The 18,626-nt window shown below is 31.4% G+C and overlaps 2 protein-coding genes across 2 annotated transcripts; both read left to right on the forward strand.

The window, feature by feature from the left end:
- The first annotated feature begins 9,921 nt into the window (after positions 1 to 9,921).
- On the forward strand, positions 9,922 to 11,367 carry LOC107912612 (F-box protein At3g07870). Its single transcript, XM_016840879.2, has one exon. The coding sequence runs from the start codon at positions 10,041 to 10,043 to the stop codon at positions 11,226 to 11,228; it is 1,188 nt and encodes a 395-aa protein (XP_016696368.2). The 5' UTR covers positions 9,922 to 10,040; the 3' UTR covers positions 11,229 to 11,367.
- A 1,552-nt stretch (positions 11,368 to 12,919) lies between these two features.
- On the forward strand, positions 12,920 to 15,885 carry LOC107911295 (F-box protein At3g07870). The gene is made up of 4 exons (XM_016839162.2): positions 12,920 to 13,912; positions 15,439 to 15,460; positions 15,524 to 15,690; positions 15,757 to 15,885. The coding sequence occupies exons 1-4, from the start codon at positions 12,920 to 12,922 to the stop codon at positions 15,883 to 15,885; spliced, it is 1,311 nt and encodes a 436-aa protein (XP_016694651.2).
- Positions 15,886 to 18,626: the final 2,741 nt, after the last annotated feature.

The following is an 18,626-nucleotide window of genomic DNA, read 5'->3' on the forward strand; positions in this document are numbered from 1 at the left end:
AAATAGAGGCCTCTCCCTTCATTGTAAGGGAGGGAAGTTGGGAGTAATAATAATTCTTAAGAGTATTCCCTCAAATTTCTCTTTCTCTTGCATTTTTATTTTCTTTGGCGTGTTCAATAGGGTCCTTTCACTTCATTTATTTGCGGATTTAGTCCCAGAATTTATGTCAAAGCTCGATTTAGTCTTTTTTATTTATTTATTATTTATTTTTATTAAATTTGATTTTCTTGTTATTAAGTTATTATTATTGTTATTATTATTATTACTATATATACACATACGCATATTTTTTTTACAATAATATATATACATACATTTGTTTAAAAAACTTTTATAAACACATGCACATATTATATATATTTTATTATTATTCTATTTGCATAACTTTTATATACATATATATATATACATTTACATTTTATATACATATACATTTTTTATTTCCTAACTTTTATGTGCATATATATATATACTTTTATATATTTTTTACTTTGATAAATATGTATATGCGTATGTTTTCTTATATTATTCTTCATAAAATTTTTTATATATATTTTTCTAAATTAATTAATTTTAATATATGTAATTATTATTATTTGTTTATATATATGTAATTATCTTTTTTATAATCTATATATATGTATATATATTTTTTATATATGTACATGTATATATTTTGTACCTTTTTTTCTCTTTATATATTTTTTTGTTTATTTCCTTCTTTTGTTTATCAATTTATGTTTTCATTTATATTTTAAAAGCATGTTTTTTTATTTCGCTCATTTATTTGATTGCATGTTATTGATTTATTTTTATTTATTTATTTATTTGTTTATATTATTTCTATGCCATTGTTGTCTTTATTACTATTGTATTTGTTATCACGATATTTATACATACATTATAACATTACATTATATTTTACTCAAATTTAAAAATGAAAAATTTTCAAAATAAAGATAATACTCGTATTTAGGATTTTCAAGAAAATTGAGCACTAACGTATTGGGTTCCGATTTTCTTCTTAAAATCTAACAATTGAGGATTGTTCTTTAATCAAACAAAGTAAAACTTGTCATCGGGAATTCAATGTGTTGTGTCCTAACATATTGGATGTGACACGTTGATTTCTCAAGATAAAGATTTTTAAAATATATATATAGAAAGGAAATATTGAATGTTTGTGATTTTAAGAAATCGTGCCCTAACGTATTGGGCTGCGATTTCTTCATAAATTTTAAACAATTAAATATTTTCTTAAATTTTATTATACGAGTTTTTTGGACCAACTCATCTTGAAGAGAATAAAATGTTGTGCCCTAACGCATTGGGTGTGATATTTTTCTTTTCAAAAAGAGAAAGTCTTAATAAATAATTTCATTTAACTAAGGATAGTATTTTTTTAAACTCTCGACTTTAAGACATTAATTAATCAATTTGGTACCAATTTTTGGGCGTTACGAGGGTGCTAATCCTTCCTTGTACGTAACTGACTCCTGAATCCGTTTTTCTGAAACTCGTAGACCAAAGCCATTTTTTAGGTGATCCAATCACACCTTAATAAAAGACTGGTGGTGACTTTCAATTTTTGTTTTTTTTTTAAGTCGACAACTAATATTTGTTTTCTTTCCAAAAATAAAAAATGGTTTCGACAATGCTAATCTCATCCGTCGATGTAATTTGATCTTGACCATCTGTTTTGGGGGAGCTCAACTATAAATAGAGAGCCTCTTCCTCATTTGTATCTCATCTATTGTATGTTGAATTCTTAAGAGTAATAGAATTCTTTTAGCATTTAATCAAACACTTTGTGTACATTCTTTCTTTGGCTTTCTGTTGTTCATTTGTAGCTTTTTTTGGCACAATCGCTTCCGCTATACAAATTGGTGCCTTAGAGGAATTCTAAAAGAATCCTCACTTTTTGGTGTAAAGGCTGGCTTAGGCGAGTTTTGAGCAAACGGATCGCCTAAGGTCGCATGGATCGCGATACGAAAGATCTAGACTCGTGACACTAGTTGGCAGTGGTTACGCGGTCAAGGGTTTTTGTTGGCAGTGGTTACGCGGTCACGACCGAAATTGGTTATGTTGTCAAGGGAGAAGCGTCGGCGTGAAAAGTGCTCTTAGGCAGGGGAACTGCTGGCGAAATGTCGTACCCCAAGAGAAACCAAAGATGAATACCATGGGGTTCCTGATTGACCTGATTCAAGCAGAAGTTGATTGAATCGGGTAAAATATTGACTTTACTAGATTCTCAACTCTATAATGTGATGATTTCGATTGAAATTTTATTATTATTGTAATATTTGAAATGTTATTTGTTAAAGCCATAATTAATCAGTTAGTTATGTATATAAAATATGATTAGTGGAAGGAAAAAATGTTTAGATGATAAGAAAAATAAATTTATTGTTCCATATAATCTGATACATAAATAAAAATATGTTGGCTTTTACAATTATTTTTTTGCTTTAAAAAATGTAAGATTTCATTTAATTGGATGAAAAATAGGAAAAAAAGAAAAAAAATACAATATATATGATGGGAGTTTAATCAAATAAATCCAAGTTAAATAAAGAAATTTGAAAATAATAAAATAAAAACCATTTTGAAAGTATTTTTTTAAAAAGTTTAAGTTTATATTAAAAGTATGATTTGTTTGTTTTAATTTTTTTATGATATATTATAATAGTTTTTTATATTTAAAAGAAAGATTTTTGTTGTTGTTGTGTTTTATTAGATTTAAGTTTGTATTAAATGTATGATTAGTTTGTTTTATTACTGTTATTGTTGTATCTTATATCATTTTTTTTGTGTGTATTAAAGATATTTGTTTTGTTTTGTTTTTTTAGTTTTAGATTCGTATTAAAGGTATGATTAATTTGTTTTATTAATGTTTTGTGGTATCTTATATTAGTTCTTTGTATTTACTTGAAATGTTATTTTTTGTTGTTGTGTTTTATTAGCTTTAAGTTTGTATTAAGGTTTGATTAATTTGTTTTATTAATGTTTTTGAAGAATCTTATATCAGGCTTTCGTCTTTAAGATATGAACATATTTTTTATAATTGGTTATTTGAGTTTATTTAATGTTTGGAGAATTGTGTTTATTAATATAATTGATATGCTATATTAATTTATTTATTATTTTAAAATAATGATTAACAATATTTTAAATAACAATTGTGACAGAAATCAGGATGAGTACTCTTGTCAAGTCAGACGATCACAAGGCACGAAAGATCAATGAGAAGGTAAAAAAATTAATTATGTCTTACCGAAAATTTGAAATGCTAAATTTGCGAATTAGTTTTTAGTTGATCAATTTTTTTAATTGATAGTATGAGTATTGTGTTTTGAGGGGCGCTTAGCCATGGGTCGAGCTACCATCCTAACTATCGTATATGCTATACTTGGAAATGGTTGGATTTCGATCAGCTAGTTTAATCGAGATGTTTGAGTTGTGACTTGACTTAATATCCGCGTTGAGAGGTGACGGCTAGACGGCTAGAGACCCACACATTCCCTTTATCGTGTGGGGGTGCACCATTATGCTCGAGGACATTACATTACAACTTGGGCTACCAGTGGATGGTTAAGCAATCATCGGTTTTAGTAAGGTGGTCAAACCTGTATTTTGTGCAATCGTTTGCTTTGTCGATCTTCAAGTGATAAGGATAATAAATTTACCAATTTGAAAATTTGTTGGTTAAAACAAAATTTTGAAAATGTATCGACTAGTGCCATAAAGTTGGAGCTTATGTACGGTGCTCAAGCATTTATTATGCAGCTGATGGGGGGTACTGATGTCGGACGCAAACAATAATAGAGTCCACATTATGTACTTGCCCCTATTGTCATATTTACGCGCTGCCTGGGAGTATAGTTGGGGGTCGACAGTATTGACAACATTTTATTGTGAGTTATGTCGGACTACAAAGTACAATACGCAAGAAATAGGTAGTTGTCTAATACTGTTGCAATCATGGGCGTTGTATAGGATGCCGCTTTTGGCATCAGTAGGCCATCAACCACTAGTGTGGTCGATTGTAAATAGGTATGTAAATATTAATAATAACCCAATCAACAGTTAATGTTTTTTTGGCATTAATTTACTTGTTAACAATTTTTCTTTGTTGGCAGATGGTCTACGTGCCCCGTTGTAGGGAGGTCCGCACAACTTGGGGTGTATTGTTAAATGGTCGAGGTTTATTTTGTGGAGGAGGTGGAATTTTTATAAAAAAATATCAATAAAAACTGTATCATGTCAATAAAAAAGATTACCTTTTTTTTCTCTTTAACAATTAACAATAAACATAGATAATGAATTGTGCCCAAAATGGGGGCTTATATAAACATATTGATTTTGGTGCTGCCACATTTACAAGTGGCACCTAAAAATAAAAAAAAAATTACCTAGTGTCGCCACATTTGGTGTAAGGACCAAGAAAATATATATTTTATTTGTTCTAGTGACTTTATATAAATTGGTGGGAAAGAAAAATTCAAAAAAAAAATATTGGTGTTGCCGTATTTGTAATAGGGACCAAGGGGGAATTTTTTTTTTTACTGTTTTTGGTGACACCACATGAAGTGGCGGGATAAAAAAATTCAAAAAACAATTACTGGTGCCGCCACATGTATAGTAGGGACTAGGGAAAAAATTAACTATTTTTGGAGACACCATGTGAAGTAGCGACACCAAAAAAATCTAAAAAAAAATACTGGTGCCTCCACATCTGGAGTAGTCACTAGAGATAAATTTTTTTTTATTGGTATTAGCCGCACCAACAAATATTTCTTTAAATCCAATTTGGTGCCGCCACTTAAAAGAATGTAACCATAATTCTTTTTAATCCAATTTGGTGCCTCCATTAAAGTAGGCGGTACAAAAAATAATAAAATTCACAATTAACATCGAATAATCTATGATTAAAATATGTCACTTTTAGCACTTATCAATTTGACAAAAAAAATCCAAAAGACTTAGCAAATTTTAAAAGCATTCATAAAAAAATATAATCACTTTGAAATATTATTTAATTCAGTGTTCCTCATGTTTTCTAGCGGGAATTTTGCAGATGATAAATAGAAAAAGCAAGACCAAAGCTAGACTTGAGAACCTGAGAGGACCAAAGCTGTAACTACAATCTTTGATAATCTAACAAACAAGAGAAGTAGAACCATAGAAGGAAATATTGCAGGCATGGGCTTGTTTAAGTAGAAGCAACTTCAACTTCATCATTAATCTTATTCACTAGCTTTTGCTCCTCAAAGTTGAGGCTTTGAAAATTGCCTATTCCACTTTTTTGAGCGTCTTTTGCTCCGCGGTTAAATAAATGAAAGAAAGTATGAAATGGGCTAAATTGTCTGCCATTTTTTTTAATTAACTAAATAGGGTTTTTCTTAAAAAAGATTTAAGGAAGTAAATTGATTTTAGAGAGAATGTGTAAAAGCGCGCCCAATTAGACTTAAGAATTTGTGCAAAAAGCGTGCATAGCTGAACACGCTTTCACACATGGCAGGAAAATGCGTCCGTTGGATGTGCTTTCCTTTTAAGATATATATATTTTTAACTATTTTAATATAATTAATTTTTTTGGTTCGATGGTTAAATCTTAGTGATTTTGTCTTTGAGTCTTAGATTTAATTCCTCTCTCGCTCACATTTATATTTTTTTATTTCATATTGTTTTAAGCTTTTTATTATTTTTAATTAATGATTTTAATATATTAGCTCCCTTGGTCAAATAATAATGATTTTATCTTTGAGTCCTAGGTTCAATTCCTCCTCTTCTAACCATATTTGTAATTTCTATTTCAATATTTTTTAATTTTTAATTAATAAATATATTGTTTTCAATTTTTTATTTTTATTTCATCTTTTTAATTAATAACTCTTTTATTTATAAAATCAAATAATTATTAAAAATATCATTATTTTTAGTAAATATACTTTTTATATATGTAATATTTATTTTTCAATCCATATCACGAGTGTAGTAAATTTTGGTATTATATATTTTTGTATGTGTATTTAAAATATTTCGCATATAAACATAATGATATTTGAAATATTTTACATATAAAGATAATAATTATATTTGAAATAATTATTTCATTTTGTAATATTAGAAATCACCATACCCACAATATACATGGAGAAAATAAATATTTGACATATAAAAATTATAAAGAAAAACATGTCAAAAATATTAGTTGATGTTTATATTATATATAAAGGAGTTATTAATGTCAAGTATTTTTAACATAATTGTAACAGCCCAATTTTGGGTCTAGTCCGAATAGTGGTTTTGAGACCACAAATCCGACGAGGAAAAATATAATGGCTTGAATTTTTAGGGGTGTCGGAACGGTGATTCGAGATCACTAAATTTGGCAAATGAGTAGAAAATATTATTAATTTAGTGAGTATAAGTTAAATGTGAAGTTAAGAAAATTTTTGAAATAGTGAATAGTGCACTAGAAATAAATATTAAAATAATTAAAATAAAAAATGAGGTATCGAGACCTCGGAAATTTTAAACCAAGTAAATATTTATGGCTTGTTAAAAAGTTAGTATTAAAGTTTCGTTAAGAAATTTTAAAGTTCCGATAATTAATTGAACAAAAAGAACTAAATTATAACAAATGCAAAATTATGGGAAATGATTAAATAGCTTAAATGATAAAAGGAAGAGGGCTTAAAAGGCAAATAGACTCAATGTCTATTTGGGCTGGACGGCAAAGGCATGAAATCAGCAGGAAAGTAAGGAGAATTAAGGGCAAAATTACTTAATAAAGCTAGGATCAAAGTGGAATTATCTAGATTTCTCTTTATTTTTCTGCATTCTCATCAGCTAAAACACCATAGAAGGGTTTCCTTAAGCTGGTTTTTCATATTTTTACTGCAAGTAAGTTCAATTCTTGATTATTTCTTGAATTTTTTTGTGTTTTTGTGACTTTTACAACTAGGCCCACTTGTTGAATTCATTAGTTTTTGATTCTATGAAAGAAGTTGAAAGTTGCTATGAAAATGTGCTGGAAGTATATGATGATTTAGCATGGAATTAGAACTTTAAATTGTTTATATGCTGATTTTATTGAAAGAATTGAATAGAAAGTGAATGTTTGGGACCTAATAGTAAAATAGTTTGAAGTTAGGGTTTTATGAGGAAATTCTGAATTTCAATAGTTAAGAATAACTTATAATGTCTAGGTAAAGTACTAATTGAGAATAATTAGCTTAATTGAGCAAGAACTGAATTGTATGGACTGTAAAATTTGGGGCAAAATGGAAATCAACATTTTGCACTAAAACAGTTTTGGACAGCAGCAGTAGTTTAAGTTTGAAAAATCACCAAAAATTGTGGGAATCGAATTAGAGAATGAATAAAATATTAAATTAAATATTATTGAGTCTAGTTTCTCATAGAAGAAACAATGTAAGTAATGAAATTTTAAATTATGAGATATAATAAATTTTGTGAGACAAGGTCAGAATGATTTCGGGTTCCCCTGTTTTGAATTTGGAAAATCATAAAAAAATTGAAGAAAAATAATTAGGGGCTAAAATTTATATATTTAAAATCCTGAATGAGTATATTTTTAAGATAAATAAACGGAAACATCATCTGAATTCCGTACGAGGAAATAATTAATTTTTAGTGAAGAAGGTTCGGAACTGTCTAATAGTAAAACAAGGGAGACTTTAAAGAATAAACTGTACTTATTGGCTGAGCCAAAAATTCTAAAACTTTTATGATAAAAATATATATGAGTCTAGTTTTTGGGAAAATTAACGGATCTTAATTTGGAGTTTCGTAGCTCAAGATATAAATAAGATAGATAGCTTTGAATTTACTTATAAGTAAATAGTGAAAATATAGTTAATGTTATTTAAGCGTGTTATATTCATTAAGGATGTGGAATGGAGAGGAGGAGGAGGAAAATTGGAAAATATATGAATGACTTGTGTATAAACAAGTCATATATTCGATCGTAATCGATAAATGTTGAATTAGAAATGATGTAATGTTTTATTTCAAATAGTTACTATGAGATTGATGATGATCTGATTTTAGCTAAATTAAAAGCGAAAGCGACGCTTTCATTACAAAATTAAGAATTTCATAAATGTATTAATGAATGGCATAATCGATAAACGTTGAGTTAAATAGTAAAAACGTTTTAGTATTGAACTTAATGATATTGAATTGTATGAGAAGTAAATGGAAATTTCTATTGCTAGTTATATGATTTGAATTAAAAGAATTATTGTGATGTTGTAATGTATATTGGATTGAGAAATTGATTTGAATTATGAACATGAGAAATTATGAATTGAATGAAATGGAAATGAAGCATTGAATTGTTAAGACTTGTGAATTGCATGAATATAAATCGAGTCTCGTAGGCCTTATTTATTATGAATATAATATTTAGAGGATATATTGTGAAGAATTATAAAAGCATGTTAAAAATTTGAAAGTTTTAATTTAGATGAAATTTTATAATACGGTTAAATACGTTTACAAGTGTATGTGTTCTGGTAATGCCTCGCACCCTATTCCGGCGACGGATATGAGTAAGGGGTGTTACAATAATGATATATGTAAAATATATATTTTTATTATATAATTACATATTTATCATTTGATTTTATGAATAAAAGAGATATTAATTAAAAAGATGAATTAAAAATAAAAAATTGAAAACATTATACTTATTAATTAAAAATAAAAAAATTTGTAAAAAAATACAAATGTGTTTAGAAGAGGAGGACCCAATGATAAAATCATCATTATTTAATCATTTAACCAAAAAACTAATATGTTAAAAACATTAATTAAAAAATAATAAAAAAGTTTAAAACAACATGAAATAAAAAATATAAATGTGAGTGAGAGAGGAATCAAATCCATGACTCAAGGACAAAACCACTAATATTTAACCAATTGATCAAAGAAACTAATTATATTAAAAAAGTAAAAAATGCGTCTTAAATGAAAAGCGCGTCTAGTTGGGCGTGTTTCCTGCCACCAAAAGCGTGCCCAACTGGATGCACTTTCACACACGCTCTCCAAAATTGGCCTATTTTCTTAATTTTTTTTAAAAAAGGACCTATTTAACCAGTTAACCAAAAAAGAAGAAGACATATTTAAACAATTTTGCCTTTGAAATGAAATTATTTTTAGGTGTTAATTTTTTGTTGATAGGGTATGTATAAAGACACAATGAAGGGTAGAAGATTTTTATTTGTTAGGGATCGATTGATATAGTCAATGAACAAGGATGAATAAGTGAAAAAGAAAATCGGGTACAAATATTTTACTTGAAAAACTCCTTTAAAGAGGAAAAAAAATCACGAGCAAATAAAACTTTACTAATTCGAGAAACCAATGAACAGTACAAGATGAAGAAAATAATCTCAAAGAGCAAAACCCAAAACCCAAATACAAAACTCTCCCTAAAACTCTTCATCAAATCTCATGTAAGAGATATTCTGTTAACTTCCTGAACATAATTACAAAGATCCTTTAAATAGGTTAATATTAAAATCCTAATATTAAAATACTAATATGATTAAAAACTTTTTAGATTAATCAGAGTCCAATTGAAAAAAAAGATAGTAAAGTTCAGCTAGAAGAAGAAATCCGATTTAAGTTGAATATACGTCACCACATTAGGATGTTGTCCATCGCGATGTCTTGCTCCTCCTAGTCGTGATGTCATTTCTATTTCGTCTCTGATTTGCCCGAAAATACAAGATACACCCACATTATTCAACTTACGTACATTAATAAAACAAAATATCATTATCATACAACAATTTTATAAATAATTAAAAGCTATGGAGAAACGCGTTGGCATATCACAATCTCACCTTGCCTTATAGGAATCACCATAAATCTTTACATTATCATCGATCACTTTCTCTTCGTCCTATTAAATATTGTTTTCAAATTTAAAAAACTTTCAATATCAACGTTGTTTTGATCTCCAAATGTAATATATATTCTTTTACTTTGTGTCATTGTTAATCATGGAGGAATCGACAATGAAAGAGGGCAAACTTATGAAGAAAGGGAAGGCAGCAGCAAATATGATGGATCGTCTTCCTCGGGAAGTCGTCGTCCATATACTATCCAGGCTTCCCTTACCATCGCTGCTGAATTCAAAGCTGGTTTGCCGAGGCTGGCGAACCTTAATACGAGATCCATTTTTTATTAGTAAGCACTTGTCGAACTTGGCCGAGGCCGGCAACGATCCCAGCTTCATCTTGGAAAGCAATTGGCCTATCCCCGATCAACGCCACTTCATTGATTTCTTCGATCATAGTGAAGGAAAAGTGATCTCCAAGAAGCTCCCCAGTTCTCCTATGCCCATGTACTTGGTAGATTCATGCAATGGGTTGCTTTGCATGCACGATACATCGCGTAGCGTATACATTTGCAACCCTTTTACCAGGCTTTACATCGAGCTCCCCAAGCTCATCAAGTATCCAACACTGGTGGGAAATTTGGGGTTGGGTTTTCATCAGAAAACAAAAGAATACAAGGTGATCCAGATAGTGTTTCGAAGAAAATTGAGAAGAGTCGACTCCAGTACTACATCAACAACTTCGAGTGAATCGGAGGTTCAGATTTTGACTATCGGCAGCCCTTCTTGGAGGGATCTAGGAACGATACCATACCGTTTTATTCATTTGAAAACCAAGGCTTTGGTCAATGGGAGACTCCATTGGCTTTCCAAGCCTAACAGGTACACCACTGCTAGCTTGCTCGTATCCTTCGATCTCGAAACAGAGCAATTCCAGGAGGTGCCGAAACCTGATTGTTGCGGCTCAGAGAGGTGTTTGCGGCATCTTATGGTTGTACGAGGTTGTCTCTCGGCTGGTGCGTTTCATGAGAATGATGAACGAGTGGAGATTTGGGTAATGAAGGAGTATGGTGCGAAAGAGTCTTGGATCAAGGAGTTGAGCATCGGAAGGTACATGCCTCCGACGTTGACGCAACAAGAGAGTCGCCACTTCATCTATTCAAAGCGTAATTTATTTGTTCGAGTTCTATGTGTGTTGAAAAATGGCGAGATCTTATTGGAGTACAAAAGCAGGGCTCTTGTTATTTACGATCCACAGCATGAGACGTTCAAGGAGTTTACGTTTCCAGAAATGCCTCGTTGGTTCAAAATAATTATTCATGTTGGAAGCCTGAATTGGCTTCATCATTAAGGCTATGTTTTCCTATTAAATTTCAAGATTTAAATAGCTGTTTGCTTCTATTTGCGTTGTTTCTTGTAATTATTGGTTGGCTTTGTTTCATGATATCTCTTCTTCCTCTTCTTATGGCATGACTAATTTAAGTCACTTTTGGGACGGTGTGGTATTTTTAAATAATTATCTTATATTGAGAATGAGAAGGGATTGTATGAAATTGTGATTCTACATCATCCTTATCTCTTTCCAATAGGAGAATGATAAATCAAAATTTTCCTCCTAATTTATAACTAAAAATGCTAAAAATTAGAAGAAAAAATTTGATTTGTCATTCTCCTATTAGAAAGGGATAGGGCTGACATGGAAGAATATATAATAAAATGTTTATCTTTTTTAAAATTGATGATGTGGTAATATAAGTTATTTCCATAAATAAATTGATTGAAAAAATAGATCTTGATAAAAATATGGCTTAATATATCATTTGGTACACGAGTTTGACAATTTTTTTATTGTGATACGTATGTTATATTTTAGTCCAATTTGTTACTTGTATTTGACCAAACTTATATATTTTGGTACCCAAAGGTAGCGACGTTATCTTTATAACGTTTAACTCGAATTTTGGGTTGATTTGATGAAAGTTAATTGCTAATATTATTAGCTAATTATGAATTATCATTAAATCAATTCTAAAACCTTAATTAAACACTAAAAAGTTAATATTGTTATCTTCAAGTACCAAAATATTTAATTTTTGTAAAATACATATACCATATTGGACTAAAAACAATAAATACCACTCAAATTTAAATACTAAATTATGCATTAAGTAAAAAATTATATAGAAATGATAGTGATGAAAAAAAACAAAAAAGAGGATAGAAAAGTAAAAGTGTACTTGTGGTGAGTATATTGCAGCTTCTCCCTTGAGTTAAATTTTTTATTGTTTTTTTTAAACGTAATAATCCTCTTGGAAACAAGCTGAGATTCTGTTTATGTTGCATGTATTTTTCATAATCAAGACATGCGTGAATCCTTGATTAGGAATTTCGAAATAAAAAAGAAACGAAGTATCACAAGTTGTTTAAAAATTTTCATGTTTTAAAAGAAATGGTATATCGATTTAAAAATAATATGTAAATCAATCGGGTAAAATTCTTCTCTCCAAAAACTTTAAATAGTTATTTTCCTATCCTATATAGATTAAAGGCTAGGGTGTATGGTGTTTTCAAAGGCTCAATTTATAATTTGGGTCATCCATCAGCTAATGTTAATGTTAGATGATTAGTATATAAACCATTTAATATTTGGAATGTGCACAACATTTATCTTTTGTTGCTGTCTTCTTCCATCTGCACGACCAAAACTATATTCGTATAGAATAATAATATTCCGCCATCATTGATGACTTCATTTTCTTTGTTTTATCAGCTTGTATCAAAGTGCAAGTAAAATTATGCTCCGGTACCTTTGCTTTGATCGCCCAAACTCGTCTTCTACATCTCCATCTTCAAAATATGAGCAAACTTGTGAAGACTTCAGAGCAACAAACCTCCAACATGATGGAGAAACTTCCTCAAGAGATCATCCTTGGTATACTATCCAGGCTTCCACCAACATCTCTGCTGCAATCGATGTTGGTTTGCTGAGCTTGTCGAAGATTAATACGAGATCCGCTTCTTGTTGCTACCCATTTCTCTCACATGGCCGACAAAGATGGTCCAAGCTTCATCTTCCAAAGCAATCGGCCTAGTTCATCGTATCAGCTTTTCTTTATAGATTTCTCCGACTTCCATAGCCAAGGAAAGGTGATGTTTAAGAAACTTCCCGATCTCATGTCTATTTATTTGGTAGATTCATGCAACGGCTTGCTTTGCATGCGGGATGCAAGATGGATATACATTTGCAACCCCTTTACTAGGGTTTACTTACAGCTACCGAAATTGGTTAACTATCCAGCACAAGTGGGACACATTGCATTCGGGTTTCATCAAACTACAAAACAGTACAAGGTAATCCAGGTAGCATATCTTAGACAACTGGTTTTACTAGGTGGTCGCATCGATGTTGCTACCTCGACTTTGGTACAATCTCAGGTCCATGTTCTAACAATCGGAGATCCCTCTTGGAGACATATAGGAACCTTGCCTTATGATTTGACTCGCCCGATGCCCAAAGCTTTGGTCAATGGGAGGCTTCATTGGCTTTCAAAGCCTAACAATGACACCACGGCTAGCATTCTCATCTCGTTTGACCTCGAAACTGAGCAGTTCCAAGAGGTGTCTAAGCCAGATTGTTGTGGCTCAAACAGGTGTTTTCATCATCTCATGGTTCTGCGAGGTTTTCTCTCAGCCGGTGCGTATCATGATAACGACGAGTTGGAGGTTTGGGTTATGAAGGAATACGGTATAAAAGAATCTTGGATCAAAGAATTCACCATCGGGAATCACTTGCCACCAACATTGCAGCAAAATGATCTTTTACACTTCAATATGGCAAAGGCTCGTTTCCCTAATTCATCTGTCAGAGTTCTATGTATTCTGAGGAATGATGAGATCTTGTTGGAGTACCTAAACCGAGTAGTTGTTGTCTTTGATCCCCGACATGGAACATTCAAGGAGCTTACGTTCGATGCGATGCCGCATCGGTACAAAATAGTTGTTCATGTTGGCAGCCTGAACTGGATTCACATCCCTGTATGTTAATTTGTGAACAACTGCAATACGCCAAAGAAGAAACTCACTGTTCCCTTTCGAGTTTTAGGGTGAGTTTGGATGGGCGGTGCGTTTACCTGCGGTTAGTGTAAAAACAGCGGTGGCGGTGAGATTAGATACTGTAGCGATACTGTAGCGTAAGACAAAAAGTAAACTAAACGTACTGCACCGCACTCAATCGCCCATCTAAACCCACTCTTAATCTTCTTTGACTGTAATTGGTTGGCTTCGTATAATGGATATCTATTTTTCATGTTCATATAGAATGATTAATTAAATCCTATTGGAATCAAGCTGAGGTGCTGTTTATGTTGCATATATTTCTCATATTTCTTTCACTGTGGATTGAAATTTCAGAGATAGTTAGGATCCATTTTATTTTTGAGTAAATTACATCTAGAAATAGTATTTGCACCAATAAAAAACTCTTCTTCTCTTTCTTTTTTATTGTTAGATTTTTTTATGAAACAACTTTAAACACCACGAATTTGTGAATAAAAATTTAAACAGTTTTTTTTACGATGTTGACGCTCACCGTTAAATTAACTTTGATATAAGGTATGTTCTATTCGTTGATGGATGTTGATCTACCATAATTATTATTGAATCATCGCTTGGAGCTTTACTAGCTGGACTTAAAAAAAACACTTTAACAACTCAGTGAGTCAAATAAAAAATTTCGAATAATTAAATGACCATTTTGTAACTTTTTATAATTGATAATCAAAACGTAAACAGACTAATATATAGTATAGTGACCACATGTGTAGTTTACCTTTTTTTTTCCTTCAAAGCAAAAAGAGTTTCATTAATGTAAAGCGATATAAAAGGTGTAAAACGCCTTTACCACAACTGGAACACCTAAAGATCTTCCCTTCATACAAGCAAATAAAGCACACCATTCAAGGTAGCATTTCGTGAAATAAGTATTAATTCCACCTTACCGATTGCATTGCAAAAAGAAGTAAACTTTCAATTAAAAGCACTTATTGGATGATAAAGGAGGAGTCTTGAAATCTAAAGGATGATACTTGGAATACTGTTTGGAAAATCTTGGACCCTCAAAGAGTTAGACAATTCATCTGGTTAATTCTAAAAGGAGATTTTTAACTAACTCTGGAAGGGTTCGAAGGGGTATTGGACAAGATAAATCATGCTAACTTTGTGGTCATAACACTGATAATGTTTTACATGTTCTTAGAGACTGTCCTTGGGTGAGGGACATTTGGAATCAAGTCATTCCTCCTAATCAAATTAGATGGTTCTTTGAGGGTGATATATCGGAATGGCTAGTCTCGAATTTGCAAGAACAATCAGAAAATAATATAAGAGATTCAACTTGGGCTTGTTTCTTCGGCTTAATACTGTGGTGCATTTGGAAAAATCGTAACTTATTTATCTTCCAAGGAAAATCAATGAATCCAGAGGAAATTATTAAGGTTTCCTACAGTTAGGCGGAACAATATCCCTCTGTCCAAAGTGAAGCTTTGGTGATGGAGGCATAACAGAGTTCTGAACATGCGAAATCAGGTATGTGTTTTTCCCTTAATACTGGTGGTGCTGTCAATTTTGTTTCTGGTTTCTTTGTTGCAGGTGGAGTAATACGTTATGGGAAAGGGAATTGGGTCTTGGGCTGTAATCGCTTCTTGGGAAAGTGTTCGGTCGCTGTTGTTGAGCTTTGGGGTATATTGGATGGCTTACTTATACTACAAAAACAAGGATACAATGAAGTCGCCATCCATTTCGATAATCTCGAGAATGTTATAGGTATTAGTAATAGCATACTTGAAGAATCGTCCTCTAATTTAATTAGGAGGATTTAACAGATTCTAGCTGAGGAAGAGAAACAGTCATTGAGATATGTTCTTAGAGAGGCTAACAAGATTGCAGATGCACTTGCAAAAATGACCTTAACAAATGATGAAGTATTGCATATGTTTGATGATCTCCTGTAGAGATTCAAGAAGTCTTACAAGAAGAAAGCACTAGAGGCAATCTAGCTATGAATGTATTTATGTAATCTGTTGTTTACTTAAAAAGAGAAAGAAAGAAAGAAAGAAAAAGAAAACTTTTTCCATTAGTATGGTGAAAAATCTCAAAGGCAGTTTTGATCGCGTTTGGCTAACACAAATGAGCAAACTGTTTCATTGAGATTAAGCAAACAACTCCAGATTAACCAAATCTTATTGAAAAAAAAAGAAAACTACCAAATCTATGGCATTACTATCCTTTCCTGCAAGAGCGTAACCTGCCCCCTTAAGGAAAAATCTGATATCAACCAAACTTTCTACTAAAATTAATTTTTGGGTTGGTACTCACCACCCCTCTATATATGTAGTGCACAATAGAATTCCCATTATCTGTTGGAGCAGTTGACTTGATGTTTTTTTTTCTTTCATGCCCCACCATTAGAAGAAGAATTTTGTTGAGGCTTATATGAACAATTTCCTTAATACAGATTTGACCTCTCTTTGGTGCTTTGAGAAATGTTGGACGTCTGTCTCCCATGATACAAAAACAAACGATCACAGTAGTAGTACAACAATAGTGATAAATCGAACACAATCTTGTATTTCTCTATCACTAGGAGGAATGAATTTAGAAGGAATTTTTGATATTGATGATCTTTGATGATGTGTTTTGGAACTCTCCTAACTTGGCTTTATATAGAGGAGAGGAAATGAATGAAGAGATTTAGACCAATTCATAAAGAGTTTTGTTGAAAGTTAATAGATATAAGTGAATAGACACAATGAATGAAAAGATGCAATAGTAAACCAAAAGAAATGAATCTTTTCACCAAGAGATACAATTGTTTATCAAGAGACATAACTATTGTTTAATTTGAGCATCAATTTATCATTCATCACTCAATAATTTTGATCATATTATATAGAATATAAACTCATATTTTATTATTCAAACCTTCAATTTTATCAATAAAATAATATGCCTCAAAATTTCAAAATATTCATTAATTTCCAACAATCCTTCACATGAATGAAATTGATGGATCAACGAGACTCAAAGACTCAAAGAGGTGATATATTTTACGTTCGATATTTGCATAAGATAGGTAGGCATCAACCTTGAACCTTCCCTTGTGAAAGTATATTTACTTTACTGCTGACTAGTAGACGCGATATCCTTGAACTATTCTGTCGTTTGTCTAAACGATGATAAACCTCACACAAATACCTCCCTAGCAAGATTTTGGTTCTCATGAGTATGTTCATATGGCCGTGAACATCCTATTGGTTCTGCAAGAGCTTAGAGAACTATGTCCCAATAATCTCCTTGAAATGACCCCACTTCACTCACACATAGGTAACTTATGTTGTTTGTTTCATTAAAACACACAATGACCATTAAAATCATTGCTTAACCTTTTCCACATTTTAATCACTATTTTCATCATAGGAATAGACTTGGGATAGGAACCCCAATAGTGACCTCACAAGGTCTATGCAAGTAGGTTGTCCAATTGAACCTAAATCTTGGGATATCCAGTCAACTAGGTTGGGTTTTCCTTCACATAGCGCCTTAAATATTCATGGGCTTTAGTCTCATTCCTTTCAATGTTTTATCAACTTGATCTCAATTTAACCCTTTAGTTAGCGGATCAGCAGTGTTATCTTTTGATCTTACAAAATCAATAGAGATAACTCCAGTTGAGATCAGTTGTCTAACAGTATTGTGCCGATGACGTATGTGTCTCGACACAGCTCATCCTCTCATTTGAAAATATAACCACTTGTGCCTTTGGTATCTTGAATATCAGATATCCAACTGGTATCGAAGAATCCTTCTAACATAACAGGATCTCTGGAATAATGTAATCTGTAGTTCCGAGTATATTTGAGATATCTCAGTACTCTCACAATCGCTTTCCATTGATTCTCCCCTAAATTGCTTGTGAATCTGCTTAAACTACTTACAGTGAAAGTAATACTAGGTCTAGTGCAACTCATAAGGTACATTAGATTGCTTATGACTATTGCATATTCCACTTGGTCAACACTTTCACCTTTATTTTTGGATAGATGTTGACTTATATCTATCGGAGTTCTGGCTGTACCAAAATCATCAGTGCCAAATTTCTTAAGAATCTTGTCTACGTAGTGTGATTGAGTCAATACGAGACCTTCAGATGACCTTCTGATTTGGATGCCCAAAATTATGTTAACAAGTCTCTTATCTTTCATATCAAATCTTGAATTTAACAAGTTTTTCGTACGTTTTTATCATTTCATTGTTACTTCCAACAATGAGTATGTTGTCAACATATAAACATAGAATTACATATCCATCAACAGTGGTTTTGACATACACACATTTGTCACACTCATTAATTTTAAATCAATTTGATATCATGACACTGTCAAACTTTTCATGCCACTGCTTTAGTGCTTGCTTAAGTCCATACAAAGACTTCAATAATCTATAGACTTTTCTTTCTTGCCCTGGAGCTACATGACTTTCAGGTTCTTCCATGTAAATCTCATTATCAATATCTCCATTTAGAAAAGCTGTCTTAACATCCATTTGATGAACTTTTAGATTCCGCAAAGTGACAATAGCAAGATTCATCCTTATAGAAGTTGTTCTTGATACAGGAGAAAATGTATTGAAGTAATCAATGCCTTCATTTTGTTTATAACATTTTATAATCAATCTGGCCGTATACTTATTAATT

Source organism: Gossypium hirsutum, chromosome D11, assembly GCF_007990345.1.
Source record: "Gossypium hirsutum isolate 1008001.06 chromosome D11, Gossypium_hirsutum_v2.1, whole genome shotgun sequence".
Lineage (NCBI taxonomy): Eukaryota > Viridiplantae > Streptophyta > Magnoliopsida > Malvales > Malvaceae > Gossypium > Gossypium hirsutum.